The sequence below is a fragment of the Triticum aestivum genome, chromosome 3D (genome assembly GCF_018294505.1).
Source record: "Triticum aestivum cultivar Chinese Spring chromosome 3D, IWGSC CS RefSeq v2.1, whole genome shotgun sequence".
NCBI classification, from domain to species: Eukaryota; Viridiplantae; Streptophyta; class Magnoliopsida; order Poales; family Poaceae; genus Triticum; species Triticum aestivum.
In genome coordinates this window covers 102,369,815-102,393,440 of record NC_057802.1, presented here as the reverse complement: position 1 = coordinate 102,393,440, position 23,626 = coordinate 102,369,815, and the positions used below count along the sequence as shown (strand labels likewise).

Here is a 23,626-nt window from a genome sequence, read left to right as displayed (position 1 = left end):
TCTGGATTGACCCATTGACCATTCTCTGAACGGTGGGATCGATTTAATTAGCAGTTTGGCATCCGATCCTTTGTTTCCCATGACAGGGAAAGGAGGCAGCAGAAACAACCCCAACCATCCTGCCATCCATCACTCTTTTTTAGTGTTGCACCCATACCCATTCATCACTCGGGGAGTAGTGCTGTTGCAACGGAAATGGTTCGCGACTGCAAATGTTTTTTTATCAGGAATCATCTCGTGTCAGCATGCACCCACGCAGACAGGGGAATTTTGCCATACAAAGCAGCAAGCTCCGGAAGAAAAGAAAAGGTTAGGTAGAGATTCCGCCATTAGTTACGGGTGCGAGAATAATCAGCGCACGGTCAGGGGCGGTTTCTGACGAATATCATGTACAGTACCCCGGTGTTTGACTTGGGTTGCCAGACAGAGAACAACAAAAGGGGTCGGGGTCAACGCACATTCTTTTTCTTTTCCTCTGGAAATTCACTATCGTATTTCCCATGGCGTAGATATTCGTCTTGATGTTCTTTCTCTTTTCCTTTTTCAAGACATTTTCCTTTCGAAGTTTTGCCATCGCCATTTCCGTTTCTGTCATGGTACTCCTTCAGAGAAGCCAGTTCAAACGGGGAGGCTCCACGAGGCCTTTGCTTGAAACACTCGCGGGTCTCTCAAGATGTCTTCTAAATCCAAGATTAGTAGCCTCATACAACCATAAGTAGGTCCCAATTAGTTAGTCGCCGGCTAACTCCTTGTCCTTTCCACGATCTTAAAGAATGCACAATGATATATTAGTAATATCAGACCGTGAACATAGGAAAAGTAGCAGAATCTATTGACACAATGACACTTTGCCAGCGTGATGGGCGGAGACATGCCAAGCAGAAAAACATCCATCGTCGATGTCATCTCGCGTCTGGCATCTGCATGCCGGCCAATGGCCGCGCGGCAGTAACACCGACGAGCAAAGCATGTACTATCGCAGTGAACCCATGATACCATGAGGTACTATCATACCCTGACACGACCCGACTCGACCAAAGCTGACTTTCAGACAGAGTGACTTTGGCGTACCGTCCAAGAGTTCAGAGAAGTAGGCCAAAATCACTATTCTGACCTTGGTAGAAATCTTCAGCACAAAATGACCTCTCATATAAACTATTTCACGATCTGACCCTTTCTGAAACGCCAAACCTCGTGATGTTACTGTTCAAAGTAGAAACGTCATATTATTCAGCGTTGCTAGCCGGCCACGTGGCAAGTCGAATACGCCGAAGTTTCCCGCGTTGGTAGAAACGCCAGACGTATTGGCGTTGCTGTTGGACGTGAAAACGCCAAAGTCCTAGGCGTTGCCCTCCTGGTCCATTGCTACAACTAGCATCCAGCATGCATGCATGGTTAGCTCCCGAATGGGGAGCTCCTAATCGGCGCATTCAGCGCCGGTTAGGAGAACTGGGGCCTGCACCGCTCCGAGGTGGGCTGTTTCTGCAGTTGGCCCATAATAGTTCGTTCGATTGCTAAAAACAGAAACTTCCGTTTAGTGCAAGGATCAGGAGTCGAACTCCTCCCGCCAGGATAGGCAGTTAGCCTACACGACCAATAGACAGAGTTCCCTTTGAAAACAAATAACAGGAAAGAACACTAGTTGTTCCGTTCTTAGTACAGTATTATATAGCATATATAAATTACATGAAAAGAAATTCATGAAACTTTCGAAAACTACGAATAAAAAAACAAAAAATTGAATGATTCGTACAAATTTTAAAAAGCTCATAAATTTGAGAAAACTTCACAAAATTGAAAAAAGTTCATGAAATTCGAAATAAGTTCACCGAATATGAAAATAGTTCATCGAATTTGAAAAAAGTTCATTCAATTTGAAAACAGTTCATCGTAATTGCAAAAAAAATCACCGAATTTGAAAAAAATTCATGCAATTTTAAAAAAAGTTCATAGGATTTGAATAAAGTTTGTCAATTTACAAAATAAGTTCATCGAATTTGGAAAAGAGTTCATTAATTATGAAAAAAAGTTAACCGATTCTGAAAAAATGTTCACCAAATTTGAAAAAAGTGCATCAAAGTTGAAAAAATAGTTCATCAATTTGAAAAAAGTTCATAGAATTAAAAAAAGTTTACGGATTGAAAAATAGTTCATCGATTTGAAAAAAAGTTCATCGAAATAAAAAGTAGTTCACGGATTGAAAAATAGTTCGCGCATTTATCGAAAAGTGTAAGAATAAAGAACAAAAAAGAAAAAATGTAAAAAGAAAAAAGAACAAGACCGTTCGAAAAAACAGTAAGTAAAACAACTCAAAAGAACGTAATCACTCACTTGCGAGGCAGGTTGCCGGCTGGTTGTCGTGCCGTACTAGAAACCAGCAGGTGGCCGGTTCAATTTCTGGCTAGCGCACTGATTTTTTACGATTTAACAAAAGGAACAGAATTTAAATGGGCCGGCCCAGCTCGCAGAGGTGGTCTGCGCTGCAGGCGCCCGTTAACGAAAATGTACGTTAACCGGCGCCTGCAGCGCCAAATAGGATTTACCGCCGCATTCTGTGGCAAAAAGACGTCCCTTCGTACAGGGCGCGCCCGACTGGGCCAGCCCATTCGAGCTGAACTTAAGCGAGCTGTCGGGCAAAAAATGCGAAGAACTTTTCAGCGCGGATGTATCGGGCTAACGAGTCCACCTACTGATTACTGGTGACATAAGGAGCAGAGCGCGCTAATAAATAACTAATTTAGCGGCGTAAACTGAACATTAGTTAAAAAATTCCAGAAATATTTCAAATATCAAACACATTATTGAAGTTATGAATAATTTTAGGCAAACTATGATTTTTTTCAAATGCCCAAACATTTTTCGAATTTGTAAACAAAATTATAAAATTGGAACATCTTTGGGAATTCTAAAAAAATAAATCTTTTTCAATTTTATAGAACATTTTAAAAATTTACAGAACATTATTCAGAACATGATATTTTTTTCAAAATTCCAGAACATGTTTTGAAAACGTGAACATTATTTGAATTGGTGAAAAAAATTGAAAACAGGGAGAAAATTTTAAATTCATAACAAAATTTTTAAACTGTGAACAATTGGAACATCCTGATTTTTTTTTAAAAATGCGAACATTTCTATATAGGTGAACAAAAAATTGAAACGGAAACTATTTCCTAAACCTTCAAACATTTATCGAAAAAGCGAGTATTTTTTGAATTGATGAACAAAATTTGAAAACGGGAACAAATTTTTGATTAAGAAAAAACGAAACCGAGAAGCTTTGAAAATCCCGATTTTTTTTGGAAAGGTGAACTTTTTTTATAGGCGAACAATTTTTCAAAAATTGGAATGTTTTTCTCAAACTTCAACCATTTTTTGTAAAACTCTAGCAAATTTTCGAACTTTGAACAATTTTTGAAAATGCAATTTTGTGTAAAAGCCGAACAAAGTTTGGAAATGCAAGTAATTTAGCATATTTTGAACAATGTGTTAAATTTGTACAGTTAGAAACAAAAATGGAAGAAAAGGAAAAAAGAAACGGAAAAAATGGAAAAAAAAAGAAAGAGAAAACAGAAAAAAGAAAAAGAAAAAAGAAAACGGTTCAGGAACCTTCTTGAAGGTACCTCAAAACTGGAAAAACCGGCTATGAACCATCTGGAAGGTTCCTAAAACCGAAACTTGCTATGCGTACAATGGGACATGGGCCGGGCCAATTGATTGTGTGTCAGTCGACCCTCTGACACAGAGAGCGTCAAATAGGGTTTTCCAGACTTCTTCGTGTGCTCGCTTAAAGCGAGAAACTATATAGAGCTTTACCAAATCCAGAACTGCAGGCCACACACCAGGTGGTAGGCACGGCCCGTTGTGACGACAGAGCCTCAAAACAAGTCCAAGTGCTACCCTGTATATTCTATGTCCTGCTTTAAGCTTCCCAGAGGGCTATGCGACCACATCAAATCAATCATATGCAAGTTCTGGTGGGTCTGCAAACAGGGAGAGCGCAAACCCGCTTGGGTCTCTTGGGATGTGACGACAAGACCGAAGCATCTGGGTGGACTTGGTTTTAGAGACATGGAATTATCTAACTAGGCTCTTTTGGCGCGACGGGCCTGGAGAATCCTTCAGGAGCCTGATACATTGAGTGCAAGAATCCTCAAGTCAGCTTATTTCCCAGATTGCACAATACTTGAGGCAGAGCTTGGATCAAGGCCATCTCAAATATGGCGGTCCATTAAGGAAGGTTGTGACTTGCTGAAGCAAGGAATTATTCGTCGCATAGGCAATGGCCAAAGCACCAATATATGGGCTGATAACTGGATCCCCAAAGAAACTGTACCAAGACCCATCGCGTCATTAGTGCCAAACCCTCCAAGGTTAGTGGCGGAGCTCTTGTCTCCTGCAAGAGCGTCGTGGAACGAGGCATTGGTAAGGTCTATTTTTCTACCGATTGATGCTAATGCGATTATGAAAATTCCCATATGCACACGTAACATTGAGAACTTCTGGGCCTGGTACCCGGATAAAAAGGGGAGATATTCGGTGAGCTCGGCTTATAAATTTTTATTGCAAACCAAGCTGATGCGAGAGGAATGGCTTGAAGGTAGAGGTGGATCATCGAATGTTCAACAAGACGAGAAATCCTGGGTTGCTTTATGGAAATTAAAAATTCCTTCAAAAATCAGGATATTCTTGTGGAGACTTGCCCATCATTCTCTCCCCACGACAGATACTTTGATGAAACGAAACATGGCTGTGCAGGACACTTGCCCCTTGGTTGCGCTGACTCATGGAGACACGCTCTTGTGTCGTGCACTATGTCCAGATGTGTATGGGCACTTTCAGATGTTGATATGGTTGCGCGCATGACAGGTAATATGAAACCCAATGCGAGACTATGGCTATTCGAGCTCTATGATTCTTTGGATCATGCGACATTCGTCAGGATGGCCGTCACTCTTTGGTCCATCTGGTATGCTAGGCGCAAGGCAGTTTACGAGGCCATCTTTCAAAGTCCGCAGAACATTATTTCGTTTGTTAACAATTTTATTGCGGAACTGGGGCAATTGGAAAAGCGAGAAGATGGAAGGAGAGCACCGGCTGCTCCGGCTGTTCAGCAGAACCGGTGGCTACCACCGCCCACTGGTGCCGTCAAGGTGAACGTGGATGGGGCAGTAGTTAGGTCACACCATGGAGGAGCTGTCGCTGCAGTATGCAGAGATGAGGCATGCTTATATCTGGGCTCTTCGGCGATCGTTTTTCAGGGTATAAATGATCCCCTTGTCCTGGAGACATATGTGTGCCGAGAAGCATTAGCTTTGGCGGATGACCTTGCAGTGCAATCTATTTGCGTCGCCTCGGACTGCCAGGGAGTTGTGACACATATCGCGAGGGGGGCTGGAGGCCCAAATGCTGCCATAGTACATGAAATCAAGGAACATTGTAATAGTTTTATCTCTTGTTTTTTCGTTCATGAGCGCTGGAATCATAATTTTGAGGCTCATAATCTCGCCAAGTTCACTTCTAACTTAAGTGTAGGTAGACATGTGTGGTTGGACATACCTCATGACCCAAACCTTGTACCTATATAGGGCAATATTCATATATCCGTTGCTCAAAATTAATAAAGTTGGCGAGCTCTAAAAAAAACTTAATTCGACATGGCTAAAAAAAAACTTAATTGGACAGAGTTGCCTAAAAAAACTTAATTCGACAGAGTTGTCTTAAGAAAACTTAATTCGTCAGAGGAGGAAAGAAACGTGGAATGAGCCCATGCGTCTACGTGCCAATTGATCTTCTTCAAAGCTAAAATTAGGCTAGCACAAGTTTGCACCGTCAGTTGATCCCTCCCTCGCAGGTGCCGGGGCAAGAGGCCGCAACGCGCGGCGGCACCGGCCAATCCGACGTGCGGCCGCCCTGCTTCCTCTCCCGTCCAGCTCCTCCCTTTCCAAATCCCCATTCCCCCGCGTCTCCTCTCCACCTCTCCCTCCTCCCATCCCCTTCAAAGAGAGAGGAAGGCATGGAGGGATCCACCCTAGCCGCAGACCGACAAACCGCAAGAAACCAGCAACCAGACTGAAGACCCACATGGCCCGGATCGGCGTCGCGGTGCTCGCGCTCCTGGTGGCCGCCGCGGCGGTGGCCTGCCTGCCGGCCCCGGCCTCCGCGGGCGAGCAGGACTCCATGCTGCTGACGCGCTCGGCGACCTGCGACGGGGCCGTCGGGGAGTGCGGCGTGGACGAGGACGAGGAGATGGGGACGGGCGCCAACGGCACCGGCGAGGCCCTGCGCCGGTCGCTGGCGCGGAAGCCGACGGCCAGGTACATCAGCTACGCCGCTCTGCGCGCCGACCAGGTCCCCTGCAACAAGCGCGACAAGTCCTACTACACCAACTGTGGCTCGATGCAGCAGGCCAACCCCTACACGCGCGGCTGCTCCGCCATCACGCGCTGCGCGCGCAACATGAACTGATTTCGTCGTCCGGATGCCTCGTCGATCTCGCGCACGGACGGCAATCATCGATACGTGCGTACGGAACGGGGAGGAGATGTGACCGTGTGAGCGCCTAATTAAGCACTGTATGCGTTTTGTGCTGCTTCAACATTGATCCAACAAAATTAACGACTGTTATTGTTTTCGTGAGTAGCTTCTATCTATGTACCCACCGTGTTCCTTCTATTGCCACGCCAATTTATTCCTTTTGAAAAAATGTTTGTATATTTGAAGAAGAACAGAGTTTTTTTTTTCGCCTCTATTTTCATATGCTTGTAATTTTCATAAACGGGGTTGTCATGTTGAAGAACGAGTTAGAATTTGTGGATGTATTCTATTTACTCGATTTAATTATTAAAATTCAGTACACGGCGACATAACTTTATGAAAACCCTGTTTGTGGTCATTCTCATCATGGTTACCATTTTCTTATACAATTTTTTGGCGATTTCTATTTGGCGCTTCACGCGCTTATTACAGCACATTCTGCAAACAGGCACGAAAGCGCACACTCCCTCCCGCGAGCTGGGCCGTCCAGTTTCATTTTTTTCTTCTCTATTTTCTAAACTGAGAAAAAAAAGTGCGCAAAACGTTATTCGAACCCATTACGTGCGAGTTGGGTGTAAGATGCGATAAGCACCCGGCCACCTCACCTTGATGTGATTGTGATTACATAGATGTTTTTCCACATTTCTTATTTCTTCTCTTTTTTTCCGTCCCTTTCTCTTTTTTCTTAGTCCCTTTTTCTAATTCGCAAACTTTTTCTGCAAACAGATGAACTTTTTTATTTATTTTTAATTGCATGATTTTTTCAATTCGATGAAAATTTTCAAGTTTGATGTTTTTTCCAAATTTGACGATTTTTTTAAAATTCAATGATTTTTTCAAATCCGATATTTTTTTTTCCAAATTTGATGTTTTTTTTCAAATTGGATGAACTTTTTTTCGAAATTGATGAACTTTTTTCAAATTTATGAACTATTTGAAAACCAATGAACTGTTTTTCAAATTCAATGAACCTTTTTCAAAATTCATGTTTTTTCAAAATTCAATGTACCTTTTCCATAATTGATGAACTTTTTTCAAAGTGGACTAATATTTTTTCAAGATCGACGAACTTTTTTCATTTTTCCCGGTCCTATTCTATTTTTTTACTTTTTTGTCCAAAACTCATTTTTTAAATAATTTTTAAATTTATTTTCAAATAATTAATACTGAGTATATAATATATATCTAGTCAAATAGCTCTCGTTGCTAACAGGGGACAAGGTATGGCGCTCAGTCTTTTGGTTATGGTGCCAGGTTATTGTTGGTTCCGTGAAGAGTCCGAATCTCGGTTCTTGCACACCCCGAGTATAAGTTTTGTGCAGTTTATTCTTCAGAATGTTGTTGGGCTGGCCCGCCACGTTTCCTTGCGAGCGCTGTCAGCGGGAAACAGTGCTTACAACGCCGAATAGGACTCCTGATTTTTTTTATGGAAACCTTGTTCTTATAATATAGTAACAATTTACTGTACACGGCTATTTGGGAAGCCCATTCCCATCATGTTTATGGCTCAACATGCTTGCTCGAGGTAGTGTGCATTCTTCTGTTTTCTTGGTCATGAGGAGTGACCGAACATAGATGGTATCATCACGACCTCCTAATCCTGGTGGGTTCTTACATAAGGGTACTTGCGTTTCAGGCAACCCCATTTACAAAGAAACAAAATATCGGTTTTCTACCCAAACCAAATAAGATCGGGTGTATCCACTCAGATGGAAGAATCCCAAGTTGCTGCCATAACAAAACAAAGCCTCAACCGAAGGGCGCATCCACAGATTAACAAAAGAATGTTACAAATAAAGAAGAAACTAATAAGATAAGTGCAAAAAAAAGAAACCATAACTAATAATGGAATATTCAATTTAATAACCCACACTTGGGTTGTGTGGGAGACCACGCTTGGCCAGATTGTCGTTGGTGAGGATTTTGCCTTTCAGAAAAAGTCTGAAGAAAAACCTGCATTTGGCCTGTACCTTATCCTTCCAGATCTTCTTCTAGTTTGCATGAGAGGTTTACCCGAGGAACTGGCTTCCGTAAGAACTTGCAGTGTATGTGCCAGAGGTGCATCAGTTCTAGGAGATTGCATCTTTCGTCCAGGATCAAGAACAATATGCTACAGCCTAGTCCACAGCCTGGTGAACTGACTGAGCTCGGGTTCAGACGAAATGTGGTGCAAGCCCGAAAGCCAACGTTGATCATTGAGGGCTTGAGCTATAAAGAAGTTTTCCTATACCAGAGGCAGAAAAGATCCGGGGCCAGATGATAAGGAGCCTCGCCATCATGCCAGCGATCCTGCCAAAACCTGACACGGGATCCGCAGCCCAAGGTGATGTTGGTGGAGGCGATGTACATGGCGAGGTCATCCCAATCGCATGGAGTCGGCGATCCAACCCAAGAGTCATCCTGAGCGCGCTATTCCAGCCATTTTCATTTGAGATGCAGAGCCCGGCTGAAGCGCTTGAGGTCGATGATGCCAAGGCCACCGAGGCATTTTGGCTCGCAGTCGGTTGACCTATTTACTACCCTGATTCATTGTCAACATCTGGCCTATAACACCAGAGGAAGTTTCATCTCAGCTTGTGGATCTGCTTTATAGCCCAGGCGCCAAGCTTGAAGAAGGTGATTAGATACACGGGAATGGCTAGAAGCCCCGAGTTAACCAGTCACAATCGGGCATCCCCAGACATAAGCTTGCTGGGCCATCTATGAATCTTGCATGCCAACTTGTCGAGAATAGGTTGAATATCATTTCTAGTAATGTTTTTGTGGTGTAGTGGTAGGCCAAGGTATATGCATGGAAACTGAAGAATAGGCACCAGACATTGCTATAGTAGGGCTGAAAGGTCTAAGTTGTCACAACAAACGAGGTAGATACCGTTTTTGCTAATGTTGCAGGCGAGGCCAGAAGCAGAACTGAAGTAGGGAAGTATCTTTTGGTAAGCATAATGTCCGGCAACTGGGGGGGGGGATGAAAATCATGGCATCACCAGCATAGAGACGCACCCGCTATCAAGACAACAACAAGTGGATAGGAGTGAGAGCCTGAGCGGACACCGCTTTGGTAGGATCGACTGTGATTGTGAATAGCATTGGCGAGAGCAGATTGCCCTACCGCAGGCCATGACAGTGACTAGGGTTGCCCAAGCTCTCCGTTTGCGAACACCCGGGAAGAGGTGGAAGACCAGAGCAGCAAGAGCATGCCACACCAGTGTGTGTGCCAAAACCCATCCAGGGTCGGAGCTTGAGCAGGAAGGACCATGACACATTGTCGAACGCACCAGCGATATCTAGCTTGATCACTAAGGCCGGATCCTTGAGCTTGTGCATATTGCGGTATGCGTTCGTGAAAAATAGGAAATTGTTATGAATACTTGAAAAAGGAGGGCGCAACAGAACATGCGGGTACTTTTTGTACACGTTACACAGTCCTAACAGTGGACAAGCTATGGTGCTTAGTCTTCTGGTTATGGTGCTAGGTGATTGTTGGTTCCGTTAAGAGTATGAATCCTAGTTCTTCCACAAACAGAACATAAACTTTTTGCAGATTTTTCTTCGAAACATTGTTGGGCTGGCCCGCCACGCTTCCCCTGTGAGCGCCGTCAGCGCGAACCAGCGCCAAATAGGAACTGCTGAATTTTATTAGGTAAACCGTTTTCTTATAGATATAATAACAATTTATTGTACACAACTATTTGGGAAGCCCATTCCCATCATGGTCATGGCCCAATATACTTGTGAGAGGTAGTGCGCATTCTCCCGTTTCCTTGGTCATGAGGAGTGGCGCATATATAGATGGTAGCATCACGACCTCCTAATCCGGGTGGGTTCTTACACAAGGGTACTTGTGTTTTAGGCAACCCCAGTTACAAAGAAATGAAAATATCGGTTTTCTACCCGAACCAAATAAGACCGGTTGTATCCACTCAGATGGAAGAATCCCAAGTTGGTGCCATAACCAAACAAAGCCTACACCGAGGGGCGCATCCACAGATTAACAAAAGAATCTTACAAATAAAGAAAAAACTAAAAAGATAAGTGTGAAAAAAGAAAAAAGAAACCATAAAAACATGTGTTTGTCGGGCCATCTCTGAATCTTGCACGCCAACTTGTTGAGAATAGGTTGGATATCATTTCTAGTAATGTTTTTATGGTGTAGAGGCAGGCCAATGTATATGCATGGAAACTGAAGAATAGGCACCAGCCATTGTTGTAGTAGGGTCGAAAGGTCTAAGTTGTGGCAACAAATGGGGTAGATATCATTCTTGCTAATGTTGCAGGCGAGGCCAGAAGCAGAACTGAAGTAGGGAAGGATCTTTTTGTAAGACTGGGGGAAGATGAAAAGCACGACATCATCAGCATAGAGACGTACCCGCTGTTGAGACAACAATAAGCGGGTAGGAGTGAGAGCCTGAGCGGACACCACTTTGGCAAGGATCGACTGTGATGGTGAATAGCATTGGTGAGAGCAAATTGCCCTAGCGCAGGCCACGTCAGTGACTAAAGGGTTGTCCAAGCTCTCCATTTGGCAATACCTGGGAAGAGGTGGAAGACGAGAGCAGTAAGAGCATGTCAGACCAGTGTATGCGAAAACCCATCCAGGAGTCGGAGCTCAAGCAGGAAGGACCAGGACACATTGTCGAACGCACCAGCGATATCTAGCTTGATCACTAAGGCCGGATCCTTGAGCTTGTGCATATTGCGGTCTGCGTTCGTGACAAATAGGAATTTGTTATGAATACTTGAATTCTTGAAAAAAAAAGTTATGAATACTTGAAAAAGAAGGGCGCAACAGAACGCGCGTGTGCTTCTTGTACACGTTACACAGTCCTACTAGTTATATGCTGCTTAGCGATCTATACATTTCGAAGGATCGTCGAGGCTTCACTATAGCGACAAAAGAGCAAATCGCATGGTTCCCTTTACAATATCATTTTCAGAACGTGCTCGACAAAACTGTGACTCCTCCCCCCTCCTCTCCCATGGTGGTTGAGAGTACTGATAATGTCACCAAACCACACGTCTTCTGTGTAGTATAAATCTCTTTCTCGATCGCCGGTTAAATCCATCAGTCGTTGACCACAATCTCCCACAATCTAAATGACCACTCTCTAGCTTAGCTAAAGCGAAGTGTGCTCATCCGAACGTGCTCCCTAGAGCCATGGATGGAGCCAGTAGTGCAAGCGGCGGCGAAGGCTCAGCAGAGCCGCATCGGTCACCGCCACCGCCAGAACGGCGGTACAAGGGCGTCCGGCTGCGGAAATGGGGCCGGTGGGTGTCGGAGATCCGCATGCCCAACAGCCGCGAGAGGATATGGCTCGGCTCCCACCAGTCCGCCGAGAAGGCGGCGCGTGCGTTCGACGCGGCAGCCGTCTGCCTCCGCGGCTCCCGCGCCGGGTCTCTCAACTTCCCAGAGTTCCCGCCCGACGTGCAGCACGTCCCTGGCATAGTGCCTACCCCCGAGCGTATCCAGGCGGCGGCCACGAGGCACGCGAACCGCCCATATCCGATTCCGGCGGGCCGGGCAATGACGGTCACCACTGCTATGCCATCGCAGGAAGTGACGAGCACGTGCAATGCCATAGCTGTAAAGTCATCGCCGTCCGCTGGCAATGCCGCTGCCTACGACGATGTGCTTGATTGGTCGTTCATGGATGCGTTGCCGTCGATGCCTGCGTCGTCGGCGCCGGGGACCAATGTTCCGGTTATGGATGATGTTATGTTCGGTTTCTCGCCGATGCCGCCACCGCCACCGCCAGAAGAGCCGGACGAGGATATGATCGACGATGATGGTGATGACCATGCATTTATATCTGACCTCTGGAGGTTCTGAGGTTAACAGGGAATGTAATGACATGACCGGTTACACCCCATACGGATGAAATATATGATTACATTTTTTAAGATAACTATAAGTATTTTATTCTCTCATCGTTTCGTCAAGACGATGCAACGAAACAAAAAGAGCTTCCCCGGGCACTGCATTGACATGCACTGATGCACTAGACCAAAATGGAAAAAGCCAAACGAACTTGCATTCGCAAAATTATCTAGCCATATACTAGCTTCAAACTACAAAATAGAAAAGGAATAATATCTAAACTAATCATTTTTTAGCAAAAGAATCTATCTAGCAAGCGCAATCTTTATCTAAACTAGTAGCAAGCCGAAGTGGCGCAAGAGTCTTCTCTGCCCGCATGGACGGTCCAAAACCCAGGCGGCGCGAGGTAATCTTTACTTCTAATGAACGAGTTGGTGAATAGTCTTCGCGGTTTATTTTCGCTGTTTTTTTTTCATCTCTCCTCCCACCACCCCCTCCCACCCTGGTCCGCGGTTTATTTTCGCTGGTTTTTTTCGTCTCTCCTCCCACCACCCCCTCCCACCCTGGTCCATCGGTTTATTTTTCTCTCCACTCTTTATTACAACCAGAACTTCCTAACGTATAACAAATCACGGATCTAACTTTTTTAAATTATGCAAATCAATCGATTCCTTTTATTGGTTCAATTTGTCTTAGGAAACAAATAACAGATTTTCAAGAAATAAATAATACATTTTAGTCTAACTTTCCTAACCTATCTAAATCAATCGATTTCTCTTATTAGTGAAATTTGTTTTAGGAAACAAATAACAGACACGTCACAACTTTCCTCCCAATAAATAGTTTCTTAACATTTGCAAACTTTCCTAATCAGACACGTCACAAACGGGCAGGTACTGATATCACGTTACCAAACAATAAAACCCCATTTGCATAGAAATCAGTTCAAAAATCCTAACTTTCCTAAATTTTTACCTTTCCTTGATAACAACCAATATTTCCTATGTTTTTCACCTATTGAAGGAATCACCTCTCCGGGTTATGATTTTTTTCCGATTCTTTCCAATTGTGACCTCTCCTTCCACTCCGGCTCCTTCTCGCATAAACACCTCCACCACAGCCAGGTGACACCGCCCCAGACCTCCTGCCTCTCCACACCTTCTCCGCCACCTCCTTCTCGTACTCCATTAACAATCCCTCCGTCACATTTGTCCACGGCGGTGTCGAGGGCATGGCGCAGCAGTGTACCAGCGGTAGAGCAGCGCATAGCGGCAGGAAGCAACACGCAGCAGGCGAGGCGAGCGGCCGACGGTGGAGGGCAGAGATGCGGCCGGCGTGGCTGAGGGGGCGGCCGGCAGAAGATGGCCACGACTAGAGGCAGCGCGAGGCAGGGGCGCGACAGCGGGGCGAGCGAAGGGATAGGCGGCAGCAGACGGGGCAAGCACAGCCAACGAGAGTGTGGCGTGCGGCCAGGGTGTGTGTCGCGCGGGGCATAGTGGTGCGGTGGCAGCGGCGAGCGCGACCGACGCGGTGTAGCACGGGCGTGGGCATGGAGAGGGAGTGGCCCCGCGGGCGCGGAAGAAGAGCGGCAGGCTCGGGCATGGGCATGCATAGGAGCGGGCATGTGCCACGGGGTCAATCCGAGGAGCTCAGTGGCTACCCCTGCAATGGCCATGACGGACGGCGGTTCTCGGCCACGGCGAAATACCTAACGAGAGCAAACGAGAGGGAAAACAGGGGAAAGTCAAGAGGAGATCATGGCGGTGTCAATGGCGCCCTAGGGGAAGACATGGGAGCTCGGGGCGGCGCGGATCGAACGGCAATGTCGCGGTGGCCCAAGGTTGAGGAAGACGGCAGCGACCTCGATGCGGGGGTGCTGGACTTGATCTCGTTGGCGCAGACGAAGTAGCGAAGGCATTCGGAGCTCCTTGACAAGCTCCTAGCCCGCAGGGAGGGCAGTGGCCGTGTGGACGGGGTCGGTCATGGTGGCCGTGGCGTCTGACTTCGTCCAGATCGACGGGATCGAGCGAGCGAGGAGGAGAAGTGGATTTGGGAGGGGGCGTCGAGGAGGAGTGAGGCCATGGGGGCAGGGAAGGCAGGGCGTCACCCTTATCCATTCCCCTTCGATGCCAGCGAGGTGGTCGGGCGGGAGCCCGGCTCTGTAGCGACGCGGCTTGGGGAATAGGAGAAGACGGCCGCACGGGGACTGGACCGCTGAGCCGGTTCGGTGGCAAGGCCCGGGGGGCAGGGCGAATCCCCTTTTACATCGTCCTTTTGGTTTTTCAATGTATTCTAATATGTTTCTCCTTTTTAACACTGTTATTTATTTATTTTTATCAACTAAATGATCTCTACTCCTAATGTCTCAGTTGGTAGTCTCCGTTCCGGGTTTATTTTCGTCCCACCTCCCGAGTGAGGGAGAGGGGGAGAGAGAGTGAGCAAGAGGGAGGGAGAGGGTGTGTGTGTGTGTGTGTGTGTGAGAATTTGATGGTAAAAAAGGTCATCAATGTCACTTAATATGTATGAGAATATTAAATGTAATATTAACATAATTGATATTGAACTTTTAAAGTTAATGTGGCCCCATTGCAACGCACGGGCGTTCTTCTAGTCTCTACTCCTAATGTCCGAGTTGGTTGAATAGTACGGTTTATTTTGGTCCCATCCCTTTCAACCATTTTTTTCGCTGGTTTTTTTCGTCTACCCTCCCACCACCACTCTCCACGTTGGTTTATTTTTCTCTTCATTTTTTAGCAAAGCAACACTTTCCTAACGTACAAAAAATCACGGACTAAACTTTCCTAATTTATCCAAATCAATCGATCTTTCTTATTAATGCAATTTATTTTAGGAAACAAATAACAGATTTTCTGAAAACAAATAAACCTTATCATCAAAGCATTTATGTACCTATTTAATTTGTTATCTGTTTCGTGATTTTTTGTCGTTTTTTTTCGTCACACCAACACCCTCATCCACGGGTTGTTTCATCTTGTTTGGCAAGCGAACGGTTCCGCTCAGAGGCAGCCCACTCGGAAGCTAGGTTTGTGCGCCGCCGCTGTCTTCCTGGTCGACACCGACCTCCCGCAGGGCGCCGTCTTCCTGGAAGATGACGACCTACCGCGACTTCGTTGGCCGCACCCATCCCCGCCTCCCAATCTCTACTCCTAAAGAGGAGTCTACGGTGGTGATGGTAGGTCATGGTACGTCATTCGTTTCGATCGTTTTGCCTCCAATCGTACATCAGATCTCTTTCCTTCGCCCAGGTCTCTCCTGATGGAATAATCGGCATATTATCTCCCCGTTTTCTGGTAATAATGCAATCTCTTTGCATAATAATCCACGATGGTGTGGAAGAAAAAAGGAGCGTCGCCTTCTCTCCCCCCCGCCACGCCGCCTCCACGTCAGTGATGCCGATGCCCCCACTAGATGGACCACCACCCCATCGGCGACCCCGGCGGCCTAACACATGACGGCCATTAAACCTAAGCACGCCCACCTGCCGCGATGCCCTAGCTGTCACATGTCCCTCCACCGGTAGCCTCACGGCAACCGGGGAACGGGATCCAATGGCGTCTTGGAACAACGAGAGGTGATGGAGAGAGGCTTGGAACGACATCCAGATATCCAGTAGTGGCCTCTCATCTGCCCAGGTCAGATGGCTGTTTCCTATCTGCTGATGCACCTTGTAACAAGGCGAAGCTAGGTTGGGTCAGGCTTGGGCAGGCGTAGCTCGAACAGATGGAGCGAAGCGGAAGGTACATCAGGTATGCAACTGCGTCGGGCGAGATGGCTGTAAAAGAAGTGGACGAGTTCTCGAAGATTCTTTGGCTTGCCGTGTTCGTTGGGCTCTCTTACTAATTTCTTATTGAGCATGCCAACTTACTGATTTGATAAGTTGGCTTCGGGAATGGCGGTTGGGATTGAATGAAGTTGTTAATACAAATTCTTTTGGTGCGTGCTAATGACATATCCCTAAACCTGCATCTCTATTGTTTGTGTGTCAGGGCTATATTGTGGTGGATAAGGCTGATGGGCATTGATGAATTTCATATGGAGCTTATAGCACGGCGAGGGAGAACCTTGATTTCTGTCTCGTGTTACATCTTGTACTGGTAATGTTTCGTGCTAATGACATATCCCTAAACCTGCATCTTGATTTCTGTTTCATGCTGTGTCGAACAGATGGACCAACACAGCATGAAACATTACCAGTACAAGATGCAACACTGACAGAAATCAAGGTTCTCCCTCGCCGTGCTATAAGATCCATATGAAATTCATCAATGTCCATCAGCCTTATCCACCACAATATAGCCCTGACACACAAACAATAGAGATGCAGGTTTAGGGATATGTCATTAGCACGCACCAAAAGAATTTGTATTAACAACTCCATTCAATCCCAACCGCCAATTCCCGAAGCCAACTTATCAAATCAAATCAGTGAGTTGGCATGCTCAATAACAAATTAGTAAGAGATCCTGACGAACACGACAAGCCAAAGAATCTTCGAGAACTCGTCCACTTCTTTTACAGCCATCTCACCCGACGCAGCTGCATACCTGATGTACCTTCCGCTTCACTCCATCTGTTCGAGCTACGCCTGCCCAAGCCTGACCCAACCTAGCTTCGCCTTGTTACAAGGTGCATTAGCGGATAGGAAACAGCCACCTGACCTGGGCGAATGATAGGCCACTACTGGATATCTTGATGTCGTTCCAAGCCTCTCTCCATCACCTCTCGTTGTTCCAAGACGCCACTGGATCCCGTTCCCCGATTGTTGTGAGGCTGCCGGTGGAGGGACATGCGACGGCTAGGGCATCGCGCCAGGGGGCATGCTTAGGTTTAATGGCCGTCATGTGTTAGGCCGTAGTGGTTGCCGATGGGGTGGTGGTCCATCTGGTGGGGGCGTCGGCATCACTGACGCGGAGGCGGCGTGGCGGGGTGGGAGAAGGCGACGCTCCTTTTTTCTTCCACTCCATCGTGGATTATTATGCAAAGAGATTGCATTATTACCATAAAACGGGGAGATAATATGCCGATTATTCCATCAGGAGAGACCTGGGCGAAGGAAAGAGATCTGATGTACGATTGGAAGCGAAACGATCGAAACGAACGACGTACCATGACCTACCATCACGACCGCAGACTCCTCATTAGGAATAGAGATCGGGAGTGATAACCCACAAGTATAGGGGATCAATTGTCGCCTCTTTCAATAAGTAAGAGTGTCGAACCCAATGAGGAGCTGAAGGTAGAACAAATATTCCCTCAAGTTCTATCGACCACCGATACAACTCTACGCACGCTTAATGTTCGCTTTACCTAGAACAAGTATGAAACTAGAAGTACTTTGTAGGTGTTTTTGGATAGGTTTGCAAGAATATAAAGAGCACGTAAATAAAAGCTAGGGGCTGTTTAGGTAAAGAAGCAATAAAGTTAGTATAGCGAGTGTGGAAAAGTGGTGGTAGGAGTTGCAAAATTGTCCCTTAAGCAATTGACTACTTTACTAGACCGATAGCAAGTTTTATGTGGGAGAGGCCACTGCTAGCATGTCATCCCTTACTTGGAATTCTATGCACTTATGATTGGAACTATTAGCAAGCGTCCGCAACTACTAACTTTCATTAAGGTAAAACCCAACCATAGCATTAAGATATATTGGTCCCCCTTCAATCCCGTATGCATCAATTTCTATGCTAGGTTGAAGCTTCTGTCACTCTTGCCCTCCAATACATAGCCCTATCAACATACAGTAACCCTATGGTGTGATCCATGCGCGCGCCCATATGATGGGCACCAAAGGACAACAACATAACCACAAGCAAATTAAATCAATCATAAAAATTCATCAACCACCGACAGGACAACGAAAATCTACTCAGACATCATAGGATGGCAACACATCATTGGATAATAATATGAAGCATAAAGCACCATGTTCAAGTAGAGGGTACAACGGGTTGCGGGAGAGTGGACCGCTGTAGATAGAGGGGGGAAGATGATGGAGATGTTGGTGAAGATGGCGGAGGTGTTGGTGAAGATCGCGTTGATGATGATGGTGGCCACGACAGCGTTCCGGCGCCACCGGAAGAGAGGGGGAGAGGGGCCCCCTTCTTCTTCTTCTTCTTCTTCCTCGACCTCCTCCCTAGATGGGAGAAGGGTTTCCCCTCTGGTCCATGGCCTCCATGGCATGGGAGGGGCGAGAGCACCTCCGAGTTTGGATCTGTCTCTCTGTCTCTCTCTGTTTCTGCGTTCTGGTATTCTGCCCTTTCACTGTTTCGTATATATATGGAGATCCGTAACTCCGATTGGATTGAAACCTTCGCCTAGATTTTTCTCTGAAAATTAGCTTTCTTGCGGCCGAAGAAGAGCAGCAACTGCCTTACGGGTGGCCCACGAGGGTCAGGGGCGCGCCCAGGGGGGCAGGCGCACCCCCTGCCTCGTGGCCACCTCGGGCACCGTTTCGCGTTGATTCTTCCTCCCATATTCTCCAAATATTCCAAAAATATTCTCTGTCCTTTTTTATCTTGCTTGGATTCCGTTTGATATGGGGTTTCTGCGAAACATAAAACATGCAACAAACAGGAACTGGCACTGGGCACTGGATCAATATGTTAGTCCAAAAAATAGTATAAAAAGTTACCAAAAGTATATGAAAGTTGTATAATATTGGCATGGAACAATAAAAAACTATAGATATGACGGAGACGTATCAGCATCCCCAAGCTTAATTCATGTTCGTCCTCGAGTAGGTAAATGATAAAAAAGATAATTTTTGATGTGGAATGCTACCTAGCATAATCTTGATCATGTATCTAATCATGGCATGAATATTAAGACACGAGTGATTCAAAGCAATAGTCTATCTTTTGACATAAAAACAATAATACTTCAAGCATACCAACCAAGAAATTATGTCTTATCGAAATAACATAGCCAAAGAAAGCTCATCCCTACAAAATCATATAGTCTGGCTATGCTCCATCTTCACCACACAAAGCATTCAAATCATGCACAACCCCGATGACAAGCCGAGCAATTGGTTCATACTTTTTAATGCGCTTCAGCCTTTTCAACCCTCACGCAATACATGAGCGCAAGCCACGGACATAGCACTATGGGTGGAATAGCATATGATGATGGAGGTTGTGTGAGAAGACAAAAAAGGAGAAAGTCTCACATCGACACGGCTAATCAACGGGCTATGGAGATGCCCATCAATTGATGTCAATGTGAGGAGTAGGGATTGCCATGCAACGGATGCACTAAGAGCTATAAGTGTATGAAAGCTCAAACTGGAAACTAAGTGGGTGTGCATCCAACTTGCTTGCTCATGAAGACCTCAGGCATTTGAGGAAGCCCATCATTGGAATATACAAGCCAAGTTCTATAATGAAAATTCCCACTAGTGTATGAAAGTGATAACTCAAGAGACTCTCTATATGAAGAACATGGTGCTACTCTGAAGCACAAGTGTGGTAAAAGGATAGTAACATTGCCCCTTCTCTCTTTTTCTCTCATTTTTTTATTTTCTTTTATTTTCTTTTTTTTCTTTTGGTGGGCTTCTTTGGCCTTTTTTTTAATTTGGGCTTCTTTGGTCTCTTTTAGTTTGATAACCTCACATGGTACAATGTTCTAATAATGATGATCATCACACTTTTATTTACTTACAACTCAATATTACAACTTGATGTCTAGAACAAAGTATGACTCTATATGAATGCCTCCGGCGGTGTACCGGGATGTGCAATGATCTAGCATAGCAAAGATATCAAAACACGGACAAGCCATGAAAATATCATGATAGCTATCTTACGATCATGCAAATCAATATGACAGTAAATGCTCAAGTCATGTATATGATGATGATGGAAGTTGCATGGCAATATATCTCGAAATGGCTATGGAAATGCCATGATAGGTAGGTATGGTGACTGTTTTGAGGAAGATATAAGGAGGTTTATGTGTGATAGAGCGTATCGTATCACGGGGTTTGGATGCACCGGCGAAGTTTGCACCAACTCTCGAGGTGAGAAAGGGCAATGCACGGTACCGAAGAGGCTAGCAATGATGGAAGGGTGAGAGTGCGTATAATCCATGGACTCATATTAGTCATAATGAACTCATATACTTATTGCAAAAGTTTATTAGCCCTCGAAGCAAAGTACTAGTATGCATGCCCCTAGGGGGATAGATTGGTAGGAAAAGACCATCGCTCGTCCCCGACCGCCACTCATAAGGAAAGCAATGAAAGAACACCTCATGCTCTGACTTCGTTACATAACGGTTCACCATACGTGCATGCTACGGGACATGCAAACCTCAACACAAGTATTCCTCAATTTCACAATTACTCAACTAGCACGACTCTAATATCACCACCTTTATATCGCAAAACTATTGCAAGGAATCAAACATATCATATTCAGTGATCTACAAGTTTCATGTAGGATTTTATGACTAACCATGTGAATGACCAATTCCTGTCATCTCTCTAAATAGATATAAGTGAAGCAAGAGAGTTTAATTCTTTCTGCCCACGCTCTAACAAATATAAGTGAAGCAAAAGAGCATTCTACAAATGGCGGTTTTCTATGTGAAGAGAAACAGACAATCCAAACTTCAAATGATATAAGTGAAGCACATGAAGCATTCTATAAAGCCATACTCAAAGAATATAAGTGAAGTGCAAAGAGCATTCTATAAATCAACCAAGGACTATCTCATACCAGCATGGTGCATAAAATAAAAATGAAAACTAATTGCAAAAGACGCTCCAAGATTTGCACATATCGCATGAACGAAACGAATCCGAAAACATACCAATACTCGTTGAAGAAAGAGGGGATGCCTTCCGGGGCATCCCCAAGCTTAGATGCTTGAGTCTCCTTGAATATTTACTTGGAGTGCCTCGGGCATCCCCAAGCTTGAGCTCTTGCCTCTCTTCCTTCTTCTCACATCGAGACCCTCTCGATCATCGAACACTTCATCCACACAAAACTTCAACAAAAAACTCGGTAAGATCCGTTAGTATAATAAAGCAAATCACTACTCTAATTACTATTGCAAACCAATTCATATTTTGTTTTTGCATTGTAGCTACTGTAATATAACTTTTCCATGGCTTAATCCACTGATATAAATCGATAGTTTCATCAAAACAAGCAAACTATGCATCAAAAACAGAATCTGTCAAAAACAGAACAGTCTGTAATAATATGAACATTCACCATACCTCTGATACTTGAAAAATTCTGCCAAAATTATAAAAAATAAAAAAATTGTATAGAAATACAGTGCAAAAAGAATCAGAACCGTTTGAAGTTCCAGTAAAAAATGTAAAATCGCGCACTATAGGCAAAGTTTCTGACCTGCACCGCACAAACCAACAAGCATTGTAAACATCCTAAAGGCAAACCTCGGCACATTATTTTTATAATAAAATGGAATTGTACAAGGGGATAATTATTTTTGTTGAAAAGTTTCTGTAATTAAGATTCACAAAGTTTCCATGGGCATGAACAAAGTTCAAGGACGTCCCCCACTTTCACAATGCCCGTCTATCTCACTTTCACTTTTCTTTTTGAAAAGTTTTGGGTTCCCCTCTTTATTTTTTGTTTTTAAACTATATAAAAGCACACAACAGAAATAAATGAATCTCTAAAAATTCTGGGTTGTCTCCCTGGCAGCGCTTTCTTTAAAGCCATTAAGCTAGGCATATAGTGCTCAAGTAATGAATCCACCCGGATCCCAAGGTATATCAAAGCCAATTTTAATTAGCAATGATTTGGCATTTAGTAGTGAGCACAAAGCAACATATATCAAGCAATGACGAAGTCTAACTCTCTTCCTATGCATTGGCATGTCATAAAAGAACAATTCATGCACACATAGTAAAGGCCAATGCATAGTACAAACAGTTTCTTGCAATTTTATCATGTGGGAAACATAGAGAGGTGGAGATATAGTTCCTCGCTCATAATAATTGCAAGCAGGAGCAGCAAGCACATGCATATTATATCTATCAAAATCATCATGCGTAATAGTAAGAGGCAACCCATCAATATAATCCTTAATAAGAGCAAACTTCTCCGATATAGTGTAGTTTGGAGAATTCAAAAAGATAATAGGACTATCATGCGTGGGTGCAATAACAACAATTTCATCTTTAACATAAGGAACTATAGCAAGTTCATCTCCATAAGCACCATTCATATTGGCATCATGGCCACAAGCATAGCAAGCATCATCAAAAAGGGATATTTCAAAAGAATCAACGGGGTCATAACAATCATCATAGCAATCATCCTTCGGTAAGCATGAAGGGAAATTAAACAATGTATGAGTTGAAGAGTTACTCTCATTAGAAGGTGGGCACGGGTAGCTAATCCGCTCTTCCTCCTTTTGTTGTTCGCTCTCCTCATCATCTTTTTCATCCAATGAGCTCACAGTTTCATCAATTTCTTCTTCCATAGACTCCTGCAAAATATCAATTTCTTCTTTGACAGCGGAGGAGTCCTCAATATATGGTTTAACATAAGCATTAGAAGCATAACTATCATAGCAATATTTAAGTATGGCAAAATTTTCAGATTTGTAAAGAGTAGCATCATACTTTTCAATCAAAGAAGCAATTTCATAAGCACCCTTAAAAGCAACAAATTCTTCAATTTGTTGAACATCATAGTAATTATAAACACCCTTAGCATACAAAGATACGATTCCATTATCACTAAACAAACATTGGTAGGGAAGGTGTTTCTTAGGGTCTTCAGAACAACAAGTAATATCATATATTTCACATAAATTCCAAGCATAGCATTGCAAACGATGAATTTGATCCAGTAACAATTTCCCTTTTTCAGATATGCGGTGCCGCACATAACAAGCATGCTCATCTAAAGATCTGCCCTCAACTAAGCTAGTTGGGGTTTCAACACGAGCACATAGGGATCGATGATGATCCAAGTAAAAAGCTTTAGGAGTGTGATAGATTTTGAGTGGTTCTTCAACCATTGGTTCAGTAGGTACAACTAATTTTTTTGGTATTTTGCGTTTCCTACCCATAACTAAAGATAGAAAACAACTTAGAACAGCAAATAAAAACTACTTAGTGATAAAGCAAACAAGCACACACGAGAATATTCACCCCACGCTATGACTCCCCGGCAACGGCGCCAGAAAAAGGTCTTGATAACCCACAAGTATAGGGGATCAATTGTAGCCTCTTTCGATAAGTAAGAGTGTCGAACCGAACGAGGAGCTAAA

At 44.5% G+C, this 23,626-nt stretch overlaps 1 protein-coding gene across 1 annotated transcript; it reads left to right on the top strand.

Annotated features, from left to right (window-relative positions):
• The first annotated feature begins 5,972 nt into the window (after positions 1–5,972).
• LOC123074264 (rapid alkalinization factor) lies at positions 5,973–6,751 on the top strand. Its single transcript, XM_044497155.1, has one exon. The coding sequence runs from the start codon at positions 6,085–6,087 to the stop codon at positions 6,466–6,468; it is 384 nt and encodes a 127-aa protein (XP_044353090.1). The 5' UTR covers positions 5,973–6,084; the 3' UTR covers positions 6,469–6,751.
• Positions 6,752–23,626: the final 16,875 nt, after the last annotated feature.